At 32.8% G+C, this 14,548-nt stretch overlaps 1 protein-coding gene across 1 annotated transcript in view; it reads left to right on the top strand.

Moving 5' to 3' along the window:
• The window catches only part of SUCO (SUN domain containing ossification factor), a 96,559-nt gene that overhangs the window by 52,732 nt on the left and 29,279 nt on the right, over window positions 1-14,548 (top strand). Inside the window, 7 exon segments of the mRNA XM_078156494.1 lie at window positions 430-553; window positions 1,893-2,017; window positions 4,143-4,210; window positions 9,472-9,579; window positions 10,361-10,466; window positions 13,078-13,133; window positions 14,123-14,214. Coding sequence (XP_078012620.1) covers window positions 430-553; window positions 1,893-2,017; window positions 4,143-4,210; window positions 9,472-9,579; window positions 10,361-10,466; window positions 13,078-13,133; window positions 14,123-14,214 — 679 coding nt within the window.

The following is a 14,548-nucleotide window of genomic DNA, read 5'->3' as shown; positions in this document are numbered from 1 at the left end:
ACTATACAGCTGGCTCTTTTCTAGTGTCATACTATTTCCTCGTCTTGAAATTTACCCTCCCTGTATCTTTGCCTGTTGAAATTCTCTTTCTTTAAGACTTATTTCAGACTTCTTGGAAGCCTTCCATGATTCCCCTTAGCTAGAAATGATCTTTCCTTCTATCTTTTGTGCCACTCTAGTTGACTGTAGAAAGAGAATAGAATATATATTTAAACAACTTTTAAAAGATATTTTTGTGTGTATATTTTTGTTCTGCCTACTAGGATTTAAGCTTGTGGAGGTTTTTTTTTTTAAATTCATATACCTAGCTTGTGGAGGAATTTTTTTTTTTAATATTCATGTACCTAGCACCTAGAAGAGTTTACTGTATAGTAGGCATTGACTACCTCTTGAAACAAATTTAAGGTTGTGTGGAATTTTTTTTTTCAGATGCCAGATTACAGAAAATCTGGAGATGCTGACCCCACATCTGTAGTAAGCCCCAAAGATCCAGGAGACATTCCAACATTTGATGAATGGAAAAAAAAAGTTATGGAAGTAGAGAAAGAAAAAAGTAAGCAGCAAGTTTATTCACTTTTTATGTGGAGACTATTTAAATATTCCTTATTTTTTTTCTCATATTGACATAAAATGACTTGTATTTAAAGTAATCTTATTCTTAATACTTTGCTTATAGAAATCTTAATTTTGGAGTTCCCTAAGTACTTCTCTAGTAAAAAGTGTTAACTTAAAACAATTATTAATTTACATTTTTTTGGGACAAAAACTTTTCAAACTATCTCAGAGATATTGCATACATTTCAGCAGTGGGTTTTTATAGGAAAAAACCACATTCAAACAGTAAGTTAAGCATTTTGTGTTTTATTGGAACCGTATTTGGGAGATGTTGAAATTTGAGTAAAAGTAGTATAGAGCTGTTTTATAAAATCATTGTGATATTGCAAGAATAAAAATGATATTATGTGTGCCCCCATCTGAGTAGCTTCTGCCTTGCAGTTGTCCCTCTCTGAGTTCTTTTTCTCTACTGCTTCCTCATTGACTCATACTTTACAGTTTGAGTCAACAGTAAGTTAATTGGTTTTGCTTTAAAGCCAGCTTGTCTGAAGTATATTTGTTATATACATATAAATATGTGCAAATGTATGTGTTGTATGAAGATTGGCTTTCATTGTCATAGTTAACTGTTTTTCTTTCTTCTGCTGTCTTGAGCCAGAGTAGAAAGACCCAAGTGTTAAGTTAAAGAATCCTTGAAAATTATCAGTGTTAAGGTTACATATGTAACTGTGCCATTCCTCATGTGTAAAAGATTATATAATACAGAAGAACACTATACCCATGGATAACAGATTTTCTAGTGGAGGAATTGCAGAGCTTACACATACATTTCCTTGTAGTAGAGTCTGTTTTGTTTTAAGATAATAATGGGTGATATTTATATAGCATCTACTATGTGCCAGACACTATGCCACAAGCTTTCCAATTATCATTTCATTTGATCATCACAGGAGGTAGGTGCACTCAACACTGTAGGTGAGACTGCATATGAACTCATGTCTTTACTCCAGGCACAGCATTCTTTCCGCTGTACTGCCTAACTTCCCCTATCATTGTTATATCCTTAGAACTTAGCACAGTGCCGTGTACATTATGGAAATTTAATAAATGTCTTAATTGAATGGAATATTGATATTGCTAATTAACTAAAAAGAATACTAGATGAATTTTAAAACTGTGTAGACAAAATAATTTGGGTTGATCATATAAGCAGAGATTTTTTGTTATTTTCTTCTTTCCTGTTTCCAGTAATTCCTATTCTTAACTGACAGGTAGAGTTAATGCTTTTAGCTTTTAAGAATGGTGAGTTGTTCTTTATAAATAATGTTTATCCACAGGTCAGTCAATGCATCCATCTTCCAATGGTGGTCAACATTCAACCAAGAAAGTCCAGAAAAACCGGAACAATTATGCTTCAGTAGAATGTGGTGCCAAAATATTAGCAGCTAATCCAGAGGCCAAGGTAATCTCTTTAGAAGCTTAAATTTCTTTAACTTTTAGAAGGTTAAGTTTTTAGAGTAATCAGTATAGTTACATGGTTATTTGAAAGAAGTTTAAATTTGATTTGAGGTCCCAATGATATTTACTTCCTTTTCCATTTTTTATTCCTGTCATGTGTACATTCCAAGTCTCTTCTCATACCTAATCTCTTTTTTTTTTCTCTCCACTGTATATTTCGTTCCTAGTCTCTCTGGAATGCCAGTCCCACATCACCAACTTCCTCCTGTACATTTAAAATTGCATATTTTATAGGCATCTCAAACTGAACATGCCTAAAACAGAAAATACTATCATTTCTTTCAAACCTTCACCTCTTCTGATCTTTGCTATTTCTGCTCAGGACACCACTGTTCTTCTCTTTCCTTAAGTTCGTAACCCCGGCATCATTCTCTACTCCTTCCACTCCCTTACCTTACATATACACTAGTTGTCAAATCTTGATATTTCTATCTCTCCCTGCTATCTTTCACATCCCTTTCCTTCTCACTACTCAAAAAAAATAGCACCTTAATTCAGGCTGTCAACACTTTTTCTTTCTTTTTCTTTTAAAGGCAATTGGGGTTAAGTGACTTGCCCAGGGTCACACAGCTAGTAAGTGTCAAGTGTGCCGTCTGAGGCCGAATTTGAACTCAGGTCCTCCTGACTTCAGGGCCGGTGCTCTATCTACTGCACCACCCAGCTGCCCCTTGTCAACACTTTTTCCCAGACTTATGCAGTGCCCCCCCAATTGACCTCTTTGCCCCAAATCTCTCCCCACTCCATTCTATCTTAATTGACATGGAAAATGAGATATTTGGGGTTTTTTTTGTTTGTTTGTTTTTGTTTTTGTTTTTAGGCAGTTAGGGTTAAGTGACTTGCCTAGGGTCACACAGCTAGTAAGTGTCAAGTGTTTGGTCTGAGGCCAGATTTGAACTCAGGTCCTCCTGACTTCAGGGCCGGTGCTCTATCCATTGTGCTGCCTAGCTGCCCTGAAAATGAGATATTTGTAAAAGGTGTTTTTAGCACGATTCCTGGCACATAGCTGGTACTATATAAATGCTTATTGGCTTTCTTTTTCCTTCCACATCTTCCCCATAGCTACCAAAGTGGTTTTCCTTAAGTGCAGGCTGTGATCATGTCATTTCTCTTCTCAGTAGATTTCGTTAGCTCTTGTTTGACTGTTAAAGAAAACTCTTCACAAGCTGCTCACTACTGTCTTTTCTTATTTTATCATTATTTTCCTTCCCACATTCTGTGGTCTACCTGTGCAGTTGTGGTTTTGCTGCTCCTCATACGCATCTTTGTGCCATCTCCCATTTTTGTGCCTCTGCTCTGGCTGACTCCCATATTTGCTGTACCATATATTCCTTCCTCCCCCTGCCTTATAGAATTGCCTACTTCTTTTAAGACTCACCTGAAGGACTCCTTTCCACATGAAGCTTTTCCATATTCCCTCTGACTGCTAATGCGTTCCCACCCTAAACTACCTTGTATTTATTGTGCGTGTACTTATTTATATATGTTCACACTGTCCCCTGAGATTAAATGTAAGCTTATCTTTTTTTCGGTATCTGTATCTTCACCACAGTGACTGACACATAGGTGCATTATAAATACTTGTTGACTGATTTGAGTCTTGATTCATAATTAAATTTATATATAATTCTTTTAAAAGCATTTTTTACAAAAAGTTCAGTATAAAGTGGCCTTTTATGAGTTTTGTTTGTTTGATTTTGAGGATTATGATGCTGTAAAATTTTTTTTTAACTTGGCTAAAATGTCACATGAGCCTTTAGGATTTCTTTTTTAAAAGGGATGGGGACATTTAAACTATGATCCTGAATGTCTTGAAGGGAATGTGAAATGTTCTTTCTTTAAATAAAATCTGACCCTAAGCTTTAGGAAGAAATATTTATGTGTTTCTTTTGAGGTATTTATAACCCATGAGTTTAATTCAGTTTCAAATCATTATTTTTTAGATTTTAATATCCTTTCTGAAGCTTAAGTACCTGAGGAGTGAAAAATTAAGAGGTTTATAACTGTTCAAAAATGTTTTTCTTTTTTGTCTAGTATTTTCCTTTTGTAATTATTATTTCCTCTTTACATAGAGCACATCTGCAATTCTGATAGAAAACATGGACTTATATATGCTGAATCCATGTAGCACTAAAATTTGGTAAGTTAAAGAAATTCGTAATTATATTTCTGTATCAACAAATTTTATAGTTATAGGCCTATCATCAGAATTATCATCAGCATCTCGGTGATCTCAAGGCTTATTCTAGCCAGTTATTTTACCTGGTTCCTGATCACATTGATCAAAAGAATGCAGTCCAGTAAGCATAAAGAGAATTGTGGGTGGACAAGCATTGTTGTGCCAGTTGAATGTTCTTAGCTTACAAATAAAACTGTAGCTAGTCTGTACTATAAATTTTTAGGAAATTTTTGCAATCCTACTGCCCTTCTCCCCCCCCCCCTTTTTAAAAAAACCTTTAGTGTCTCTTCTTCCCAGAGCCGGGAACTCGGTGTATACCTTGGTTGGCTTTTCTGAATTGCCTTTTCTTCCCTCTTTGTAAAATCCTTGTTGCAAGGGATACATTTGGAAAGGATGGCAAAATAGAAACAAAATGACATAAGGGTTTTTTTTTAAGAAAGGAAATGAGAAAAATTTCAGTTAAAAATTGTTATCATTTTGTGAGCATATTATCTTTTTAAAGAGGTAACTGAGTGTTGTTTACATATAGTTAAGTAAACTTCACTGATTTCTGGCAAAACTCCTAGAATATAGTATTAAAGGGATGGTTAATGAACATCTAGAAAAGGAAACAGTAATCACAAAGAGTCAGCAAGTCATGCGAGATTAATCTTATTTCCTTTTTTAATATATAATCTACCTAGAATTTAGCAACCAGCCCCGTAACATCCTGATTAACAAGTTTTCACAGCAGTATAATTAGATTATGCTTTGTATGGTGTGGATGAAGGAACTAGGATTGTTTAGCCTTGAGGATAAAATAATATCTGAAAGACTGTCTTATGGAAGAGTTTATACTTTTTCTGTTTGGCCTCAGAGGACAGAACTTTGAGCCATGGTGTGAAGCTGCAGAGAGGCAGATTTAATCCTGTTGTATGGAAATAATTTCCTAAGAATTCAAGCTATTTGAAATGAAATGAATATAGCCTTGAGATGTATTGGGTTTCCCCTCAGTGGACATTTTAAAAACAAACTCTGAATAAATAGCCACTTATTTGGTATGTTATATATGAGGTTCAGAAACTGGACAAGATGAATGGCAGAGGACAAAAAGAAGCAAAATAAGGACATTTCAGTTCTGCCTTCCTGCTGTTGTTGTTATTACCCCATCCACTCCAGCTGTGGTCTTGGGAGCCTTTTATTGTCCATAGTATTCCTCATCACTGTGGGCATATTCTGAATTTTAGATTCCTGAAACTCTTCATGCAAGAATTTGTTGTCAGGGAGGCAGTGAGACTACTAGACTTAGTATCAGTAAGACCAGAGTTCAAATCCTGGCTTAGTTGTTTAATAACCATATATGTAAAGAGCTTTTCAGACTTTAAAGTGTGCATGTTAGCTAATTATTATTATGGCACACTTTTTTATTCATTCTATATTACGTGCACATGTTTCCATCTTCTTTAAATGTATTTTTAAAATGTAAGTTCTTGGTGACTTCCATGTACATTTTCATCGATCCCTATGGACAACTCCCCATTTTCTTTCTCTTTGGAATTGTTTCACTTTTGTTTTCAGAATTTCGTTCTTTTGGTCTTTCATCTATCCTATGCTAGCTTTCTTAGAAAAATATTAGGTCATGGTATCCTATCTATACTTTCTTTGGAAACTTTGAAATCTGCCTTCTATTATTGTGTATTTATTTTGGACTATTCTTGACTTTTCTTCTTGGCTTATCACAAATTCTGATGTAGTCATGGTTACATCAGTGACAATTTCTTCTTTATTGATGAGAATCAGATCTGTAGTAGCAGTTTCACTGTTGGCCTTGCTTTTTCGAAGAATGAATTTATATTTTCAGGTTTAAAGACCTCATCAGAGTCTCTTATTTTGCAATAGGTATAAATTATGCCAGGCTGTTTCTGCATTATTTTGTGTGCTCTGGTAGTTTGATTTCCAAATATTTTATGCATTTTGTAGTTATTTTGAATGGGATTTCCCTTTCTGTTAAGTCCCATTGGATTTTGTTATTACATAGAAGTGCTATTGATTTTTGAAGGTTTTTATTTTGTAGCCTGTAACTTGACTGAAGATGGTTAAAAATCAGATGAACAAAATAGCAGATGAACCAAGTGAAATCACAATAAAATTTAAAGAAAAAGAGTGATCAGCATCTACTATGTTATGTACTAACCAAAAAAATAGAATATTTCAAAAATATAAACTACCCAAACTAAGAGAATACAAAAGAGTTCTTAAATCTCATTTAAAAAAAATAGAATTAGCTATAGTAGAACTGCCAAAGAAAAAACTCATTTTCCTTATGTTTTCATGGAAGAATTCTACAAACTTTTAAAAAACAATTATTACCATTACTATACAAATTATTCTCAAAAACTGAGAAAGCACACACTGCCAGATTCCTTTTATGACATGAATGTAGTCCTGATACCTAAACTAAGGAAGGATAAAACACAGGAGAATGATAGATCAATATTATTAGCGTATATTGATTAAACAATTTAAAGTAAAATCCGTTCAGACTGCTGTGTTTTATCTAAATAATCAGTCATTATGACCAAGTTAGATTTATACCAGGAATACAAGGATGGTTCAGTATTGGGAAAACAATCAGTATTACAATATTTAAAACAAAAAAAAAATCCAAAACCACATGATTACCTAAATAGATGCAGGAAAAGTCTTTGAAACAATTATTTGTGCTTTGAAATAAAAAACCACCATAGCCATAGAGTTATCTTTTTTTTAAATATAAAAATTTTCTAAAACTGAAAGCAAGCATCATGTGCTATAGAAATATACTAGAAGCTTTCTCAGTAAACACAAGAGTAAAGCAAGGATACCCATTGTCCCTACTATTATTTGACATCATTCTGGAAATGCTAATGATATGAATTAAAAAAAAAGATTTGCTGTAGGTAAAGAAGAAATAGAACTATTCCCTATTTGTTGATAACATGGTGGCTTCTTGTAAAATCCTAGGGAATTAGCAAATATACAAATTGAGACAATTAATTATTTTGTGTGCCGTATTATTTTGCTTCATTTGTGGGCCCAAGTTAGAGCATAATTTATTACCCTTTAATAAAGGTTCAACATTATCAGAATAGAAAAGCAAAGATCTTTTTTTTCCCTTATTTTTCCCCAGCTATCACATTTTTTTTGGTTTGTTTTTAAGTGACTGTATTAAATTCTTTGCTTAAATTTAGCTTCTGGTAGTCTCCTACTTCAATATCTTTTCAGCATGTTTCTTCAGAAGAGCTCCCTGCCCCACTTTTAAAAATGTAGTTTGGTTTTTATTTTACAAGGTAAATTATCCTGCAGTTCTTATTACTAAACTTTAAGCTTGGTTATTTTGAGTTATAATAGTTTTGAGATCATCATGGTGATAACCATTTTATTCTCAACATTAAATACATTCATCATTGAAATTATTAAAAATTTTGAATAGCAATTGCTAAGACAGCATATTTTAAAGTCAGATTTTTAGCCATTGATTGCTTCTATTCATTAGCCAACATTGAATTATGGGTTAGCTATTCTCATATGTGTTTGTTAAAATTAATTAACTTATTTTTAGTTTTCAACATTCATTTCCACAAGATTTCGAGTTTCTCCTCATCTTGCCCCTCCCCCACCCCAAGACGGTGTGCATTCTAGATACTCCTTCCTCTGATCTGCCCTTCCTTCTATCACCACCCCCTTCTCTGATCCTGTTCTCCTTCTATTTTCTTGTAGGGCAGAATAGATTTCTATACCCTATTGCCTGTGTATCTTATTTCCCAGTTGCATGTAAAAACAATTTTTAACATTTGTTTTTAAAGCTTTGGGTTCCAAATTCTCTCCCTTCGTCCCTCCCCACCCACCCTTATTGAGATGGCAGGCAACTCAATACAGGTCATACATGTGTAGTCATGCAAAATACCTCCATAGTAGTCATATGTTTGTATGTGTGTTTGTTATCTGTATCTCACCAGCTATATGTGGATATATAGATTGTGTTAAATTACCTGGACCTAGATCAGGGATTCTTAACTTGGAATCAATGAATTTGTTCTTGAAATATTTTGATATCTGTAATGGGAATAGATTTCAGAGTGTGCATGAATATGTATTTTAAATAATTTATTAACTATTTCTGGTATAATTAGGTTCCTCTGTAATTGTATGTATATTATTTTATGCACTTAAACAACATTATTTTCAGGTGTTCATAGGTTGATTCTTGAAAGGATCCATTATCCAAGACTGAAGAATCTCTGCCTTAGAGAATTACATAAAGTGCTGAGAAATTGAGACTGGCTTAGGGTTTCACAGCCAAAATGTGTTAGTGGTAGGGCTTGAGCCTAGGTCTTTCTGGCTTGGTAACTGGCTCTATTTGCACTCACCCGCGCTGCCACATTTATGTAGTTACGGATTAAGACTTCCAAACCCTTTTAAAAAATTTCTGTATTCAAAATACATCTGAGATTTAAAAAAAAAACAAAACCCAAAAAACAAAAGCAAAAAGCATAGGCAGTTCTTGACTGCACTTCTCAAATGTTGTATGTTTAGGAAATAAACACACTTTCCTAATTCATCATATTCTACATTTTTCTGTAACTTTATTATAAGTTCTTGTGGGTAAAGACTGCTTTATACCTCATGTTGTCTGGCTAATTATTAAGTGTGTAGTAAGTATTAGTACTTCAGAAATACTACCGAATTTTTGTTATAGCCGACGAGACAAGTATGGCAGAGATATTTTTAAAATACCTTCCAAGCATGTCTTATGAAGTGAAATTACAAGCGTTTTTAGATATCTGGACTTTTAATTAGCATTTTCAAAAGTGGATTAATGGAGTGTGCTTAATCACAGCTGTTTAAAAATTATTCTGTAAATAACTGCACAAATTTAAAGTTGTTTTAAGGAGCATTTTCTGGAGTTGATACATATATTCAAGGAGAAAGAAATAAGTTTTTTCTGTGAATTAATGGAATTCATGGAAAAAGAGTTAAGGATTTCAAGATAAAATCTTGTGAATTCATTCAAGTTGTTGAATAGCTCCCAAACTATTAATTCTCTTAAGGCTGATTGCTTTAGGTAGTGAAATGACTTGTTAATAAATATGTATTTTATTGCTTTTTATTCTAAAGGAAAAATTCAAAACTTATAGCTATTTTAATATTAATTGATTTTTGGTAATTCTTTTATTTAGGTAATGTCTGTGTTTTCTTTTAAGGTTTGTTATTGAACTCTGTGAGCCAATTCAAGTAAAGCAGTTTGACATTGCTAATTATGAATTATTTTCATCTACTCCTAAAGATTTTCTGGTGTCTATTAGTGACAGGTAAGTTCTTTTAAAACCTAAATTGCCACTTTTTACATTGCTTTCCATGGCCAGTGCCTTATTTTATAGAAAAGTTGTAATTGACTCATTTTGCATAGTAAGATGTTAACTTCTGAAGTATATCTAAATTGAATTTTTGTTAATATGGTAGGAGGATGTCTGTTGAATCCTTTTTAGTAAGGAAAACTGTATAGTATAGGCAATCATCTTCAGTTTACCACTGTGGGCAGTTTTGAGTTTTAGTCTATTGTTTTTTCTTATAATGCTATATATTTCTTCCAGACTTAGATATAATTATGATAACTTTGTTTCTGCTCACTATTTCTTATTTTTCCTCTTCCCATATACTGTGTATACAGCACAAAAATCATCCACTCATTCATTTATACTAACGTCATTTCAATTTAATTCAGTAACCATTAAGCACCTTTTAAAAGTGTGCTCTGTGTACATTGTTCCAAGTGCTAAGGATACAAATAAGAAAGGACAGCCCCTTAGAAATGACTCTGGTTTGATCTTATGCTCACCCTTGTAGCTATTTGGTAAATTCACACTGCCCAAGAACTATTTCCCCATTAAAGGGGCGCTTCCTAGACTTTATTACAGGCACTTTAGCGGTGATTATCATACATGTAGACAAAATCACTTAAGGCATTTTTATACTGAGGTAAATCAATGTCAACTTGGATAGGAAAAAAAAACAGATAAAAACTTGATCTATAGCTTGTGATATAATATACTAAGTAATACCCCCATTTGGATGGGTGTGTATGTTTTCCAGATATCCAACAAGCAAATGGATTAAATTGGGCACTTTTCATGGTAGAGATGAGAGGACTGTCCAGAGTTTCCCTTTAGACGAACAGATGTATGCGAAATATGTCAAGGTAATAGTTGGTAATAGAATATTGTTCTCGGTAATGAAAATGTGACTATTCTCATTTAAAAAGTAAAATTCGACACACATGAAAAAGTATGCAGGTATTAATCATTTAACTAAAAAATTATTGTTCTTTGACACTGATGTTTTATGGGACAAACTGAAAGCTTAAATAAGTTCATTTTGTAATCTCTGGGCATGATGAAGTGGCAAATTAGTTTTTATTTTTTCCAAGCCTGCCTTTTCATAGTTCTGCTTCCTGTATCAATATCTGAAAATGATTATCCAAGGAAATTTATTATGCATCATTGCATAATGCTATTATCTAAACTCCTTCCAATCTTATTCTTACAAATTTTGCTGTTAATGATAAAGCAGATTTGTTTTCCTCACGTATTATAACCTAAAAACACATATTGTTACATTTAAAAGCAGTAAGATTTTTAAAAAAGCTCTCTTTTTCTTCTACTTTAATTCTTTAGTTATTTGATGTGGAAGTCACTGGAACATTATCTTACACTAGTGAATTAATGGAATTTTATTATATATGATAATTTCTTAAAAAGTAAAAATGTAGAAATTTCTGATGTAGCTTAAACATATAAGCAAGAAGAGATTGTTGCAAGATTCTTGGCCAAGTTTTACGTATACAGATGAAATATGTGGAAATCCTGTGGAAATTTTGATGTTCAACTTTTAAAGGGTGTTTTTTAATGTCTGTTTTCCACGCTCTCTTGATTAAATAAGTAAACTTCTAGTTTAAGTTGGATTTGTGATAACCTTGCCTTTCCTCCACTTTTCTATCCATAGCTGCAAACTTTGAAATCTCTATTATGGCTATTATAGTGACTTTTTTTGAATGGCACTTGCATTGATCACTTCTGCTCTTCCTTTAATAATTCATAGCTAGCCAGTGGTCTTCTGGGGGTTTTACTGTTTGCTTAGCACGTATTTAATTGACATCTGCAAACGGGTAAACTTGTAGTATTCATAATCTTAATCTAAAAGTATTAAATTTTATTTTTCTTAACTGCTTTTGATAATTTTTTTGTAGTAACTATTCAATAAAGGCAAAGTATTGACATGCTTATTGGTTTATTTTCATTGCTTTTGTTATTAAATGTAGAAGTGCATTTTTCTCAGTATAAATGCATTTTTGTTTCAAAATTTACTACCCAAGTTGGTGAGTCCTTAAACAGTTTACCCCCTTTTCATTATGGGAGGCTCAAGACTGTTTATTGGTGTTTATCATTTTTGCAGAATAGGGCACTAAGGTTTTTGAGTAATTGGGTCTTAATTGTGAGAGTAGTTTATCTCTGGTTCTCGTTCTCTACTGATCAATTTCTTACACTGTGTACTTGGTGCAGTGGAAAGAGTGTTGTATTTGGAGTCAGACCTGGTTCCAAGTCCTACTCCTAATACTCTTTGTTACCTTAGGCAAATCAGTTAACCTCTCTGTCCCTCAGTTTCCTTATCTATAAAATGTGTTTGGAACTCATGACCCGAGATCTTTTCCAGTTCAAAAATCTGAATCTTAGGATTATACTTAATTTTCTTTAACCCACCCCAAGGACAAAATTTGGGAAGTATATAAATTGTTCTTTTAAAGCTTTTTTTTTGTATTGCAAATGCAGTTTTACTGCATATCTTGCAGTATCACCGATATTTAAAATTATTAAATGATGCTTAAAGGGATACTTGCTATGCCTTATCAAAAAAATTGTATTTTACCAGATTTGACTTTGTCATTACTTTGCCTGAGATTATTTCTTTAAAATAGGATGGCAAGCTGTAGATAATCTTTCATGTTGGGATGATAACCTTTAAACACTACATCTATATATGTATATCTGTAGCTGATGTAGGTAAAAGTAGCTGTTAAGAGACTGGTTATTTCATTCTTATGTGCTGTTAACTGATTAAAATACATTCTCACATATAGGAAAATAATTTTTTGTGCATCTAATAAATATTAATGAGATTTATAAATATTATAATTTGACAATCTGGTCAGTTGCGATCATTTTAACTAAAGTAACCAAACATTTGAGGATTATAAAGCTAAATTTCTTTATTTTGATATAGGCATTAAGGCACATGTTGTTAGATTACATTTAAAAATAGTAATGATAAAATTATAAATAGTAATGATAAAAATCAAGGCTATAGTTTTAGTTTCTTTTCAGAATGTGAGAGTACTACAACTTTATCCATTACAGTACATTTCTTTCTGTATTTTCTCCATAAAATGTAATTTTAAAATATTTGAAGTTGCCTTTAGCATGTTATCTAGACTTTGTACTGATATCTTTTTCTTTTCCTTTCTCTTGCTTCAGATGTTCATCAAATACATAAAGGTTAGCGACCTTCTGTTTTGGAATGTTGAATGCATAGAGCTTGGTATATTGCAGCTCACCATCTTAATGCATGGCAAAAACAAAAGTTTCCAAGCCTCTCTCTGCCTTCCCCTCTCCTTCTCCCTCTTCCTCTCCCACCTTCTCTCTGGGAATGTGTACCTTGTAAAAATATGGAAAGTGTAAAACTTGGATCTATATTGTGAATTGTAATAAGGTTAAACATTTCTGGGTTTCCATTTTTTAAACCCTCTTATTCTTTAGGTGGAGTTGGTATCACATTTTGGATCAGAACACTTTTGTCCATTAAGCCTTATAAGGTAATGTAGTACAAATTGCATGTTCTGGGAGAAAATAAACACTAGGTTTATTTCACAGAGTTTAAGGCCTTAAAAATATTTGACAATTAATTTTTTAAAAATTCCAACATGTTTATTTTATTTTATTTTAAATTTTACTAATTTATTTTGATTTATCAACAATTACTTCCATATGCTTTTGAGTTTAAAATTTTTCTCCTCCTTCCTCCCCACCACCCTCCCCAAGATGGCACACAATCTCATATAGGCTATATGTTTACATTCCTATTAAACATATTTTCACATTAGTGAAGTTGTAAGTAAAAATTAAAACCAATAGGAGGAACCATTAGAAAGAGGAAACAAAACTCAAAAGAAGAGGAAAAAAATGATAGTGATTCCGCTTCCATAGTTCTTTCTTTGGATGTGGCCAGCATTTTCCATCACGAGGCCTCTGGGGATATCTTAGATCCTTGTATTGCTGAAAAGGGTTAAGTTTGTCAATATTATCATCGCACAACGTGGCTGTTATTGTACAACGTTCTCTTGGTTCTGCTCACTTCACTCAGTCAGCATCAGACCATACAAGTCTTTCCATGTTTTTCTGAAGTCGACTTGTTCATCATTTCTTATAGCACCAACTTGTTTATTTTAATTGCATTATTTAAAGAGAGTTATTTCATGTTTGCATGTATAGATAGATATAGACAGATAGCTAGCAAGGCAACCCTGTTAACGTGAGATTTTAAGAATTTCATTAAGTTGGAATCTTCAAATTCATGTTGGGGTTAGGTTCACGTCTTGCTGATTAAATATGATATGGAAGAAATTTTAGTACATTAGTTTATTCAAAATATTTTAACTGGATTTCAAAGTATATTTTGCATTTTAGTATGAATTTGAAACCTTCATCATAAAAAACCTTGTAAAAGCCTTTTATTGTCAAAAATATGTTCTTAAGCTAGCAAAATTATTGAATTGAGAATCTCATTATAAATTGCTGTTTCTAGGGTATTTGGCACCAGCATGGTTGAAGAATATGAAGAAATTGCTGATTCTCAGTATCAGTCTGAACGACAAGAGCTATTTGATGAGGACTATGGTAAGTAACCTATAGAGGCAAACAATGCATTTAAGCATTTTGCTTTTCAGTGTTTTACAATGTTTTCTTGTTACTTAAGAAAATTGAGTGATCCTGGTCTTATAGTAAAAATATGTGGTTTCAACTTATTTTTGGCGATTTTTAACATTAGTATACCAGTATGTTTTGTTGAATGGTTTTTTTATTTTGCACATTAAATGGTATCTGTTTAATTTCTTAATGTTACTTCCAATTTTCCTTCATGAGCTCTGTGTGTGCGTGTGTGTGTGTGTGTGTGTGTGTGTGTGTGTGTGTGAATGTGAATGATCTGTCTGAGGTACAGCTAGGTTAAATG

The sequence above is a fragment of the Phascolarctos cinereus genome, unplaced genomic scaffold (genome assembly GCF_003287225.1).
Source record: "Phascolarctos cinereus isolate Bilbo 61053 unplaced genomic scaffold, phaCin_HiC Scaffold_5;HRSCAF=322, whole genome shotgun sequence".
NCBI classification, from domain to species: domain Eukaryota; kingdom Metazoa; phylum Chordata; class Mammalia; order Diprotodontia; family Phascolarctidae; genus Phascolarctos; species Phascolarctos cinereus.
This window is presented reverse-complemented; position numbering and strand designations above follow the sequence as displayed.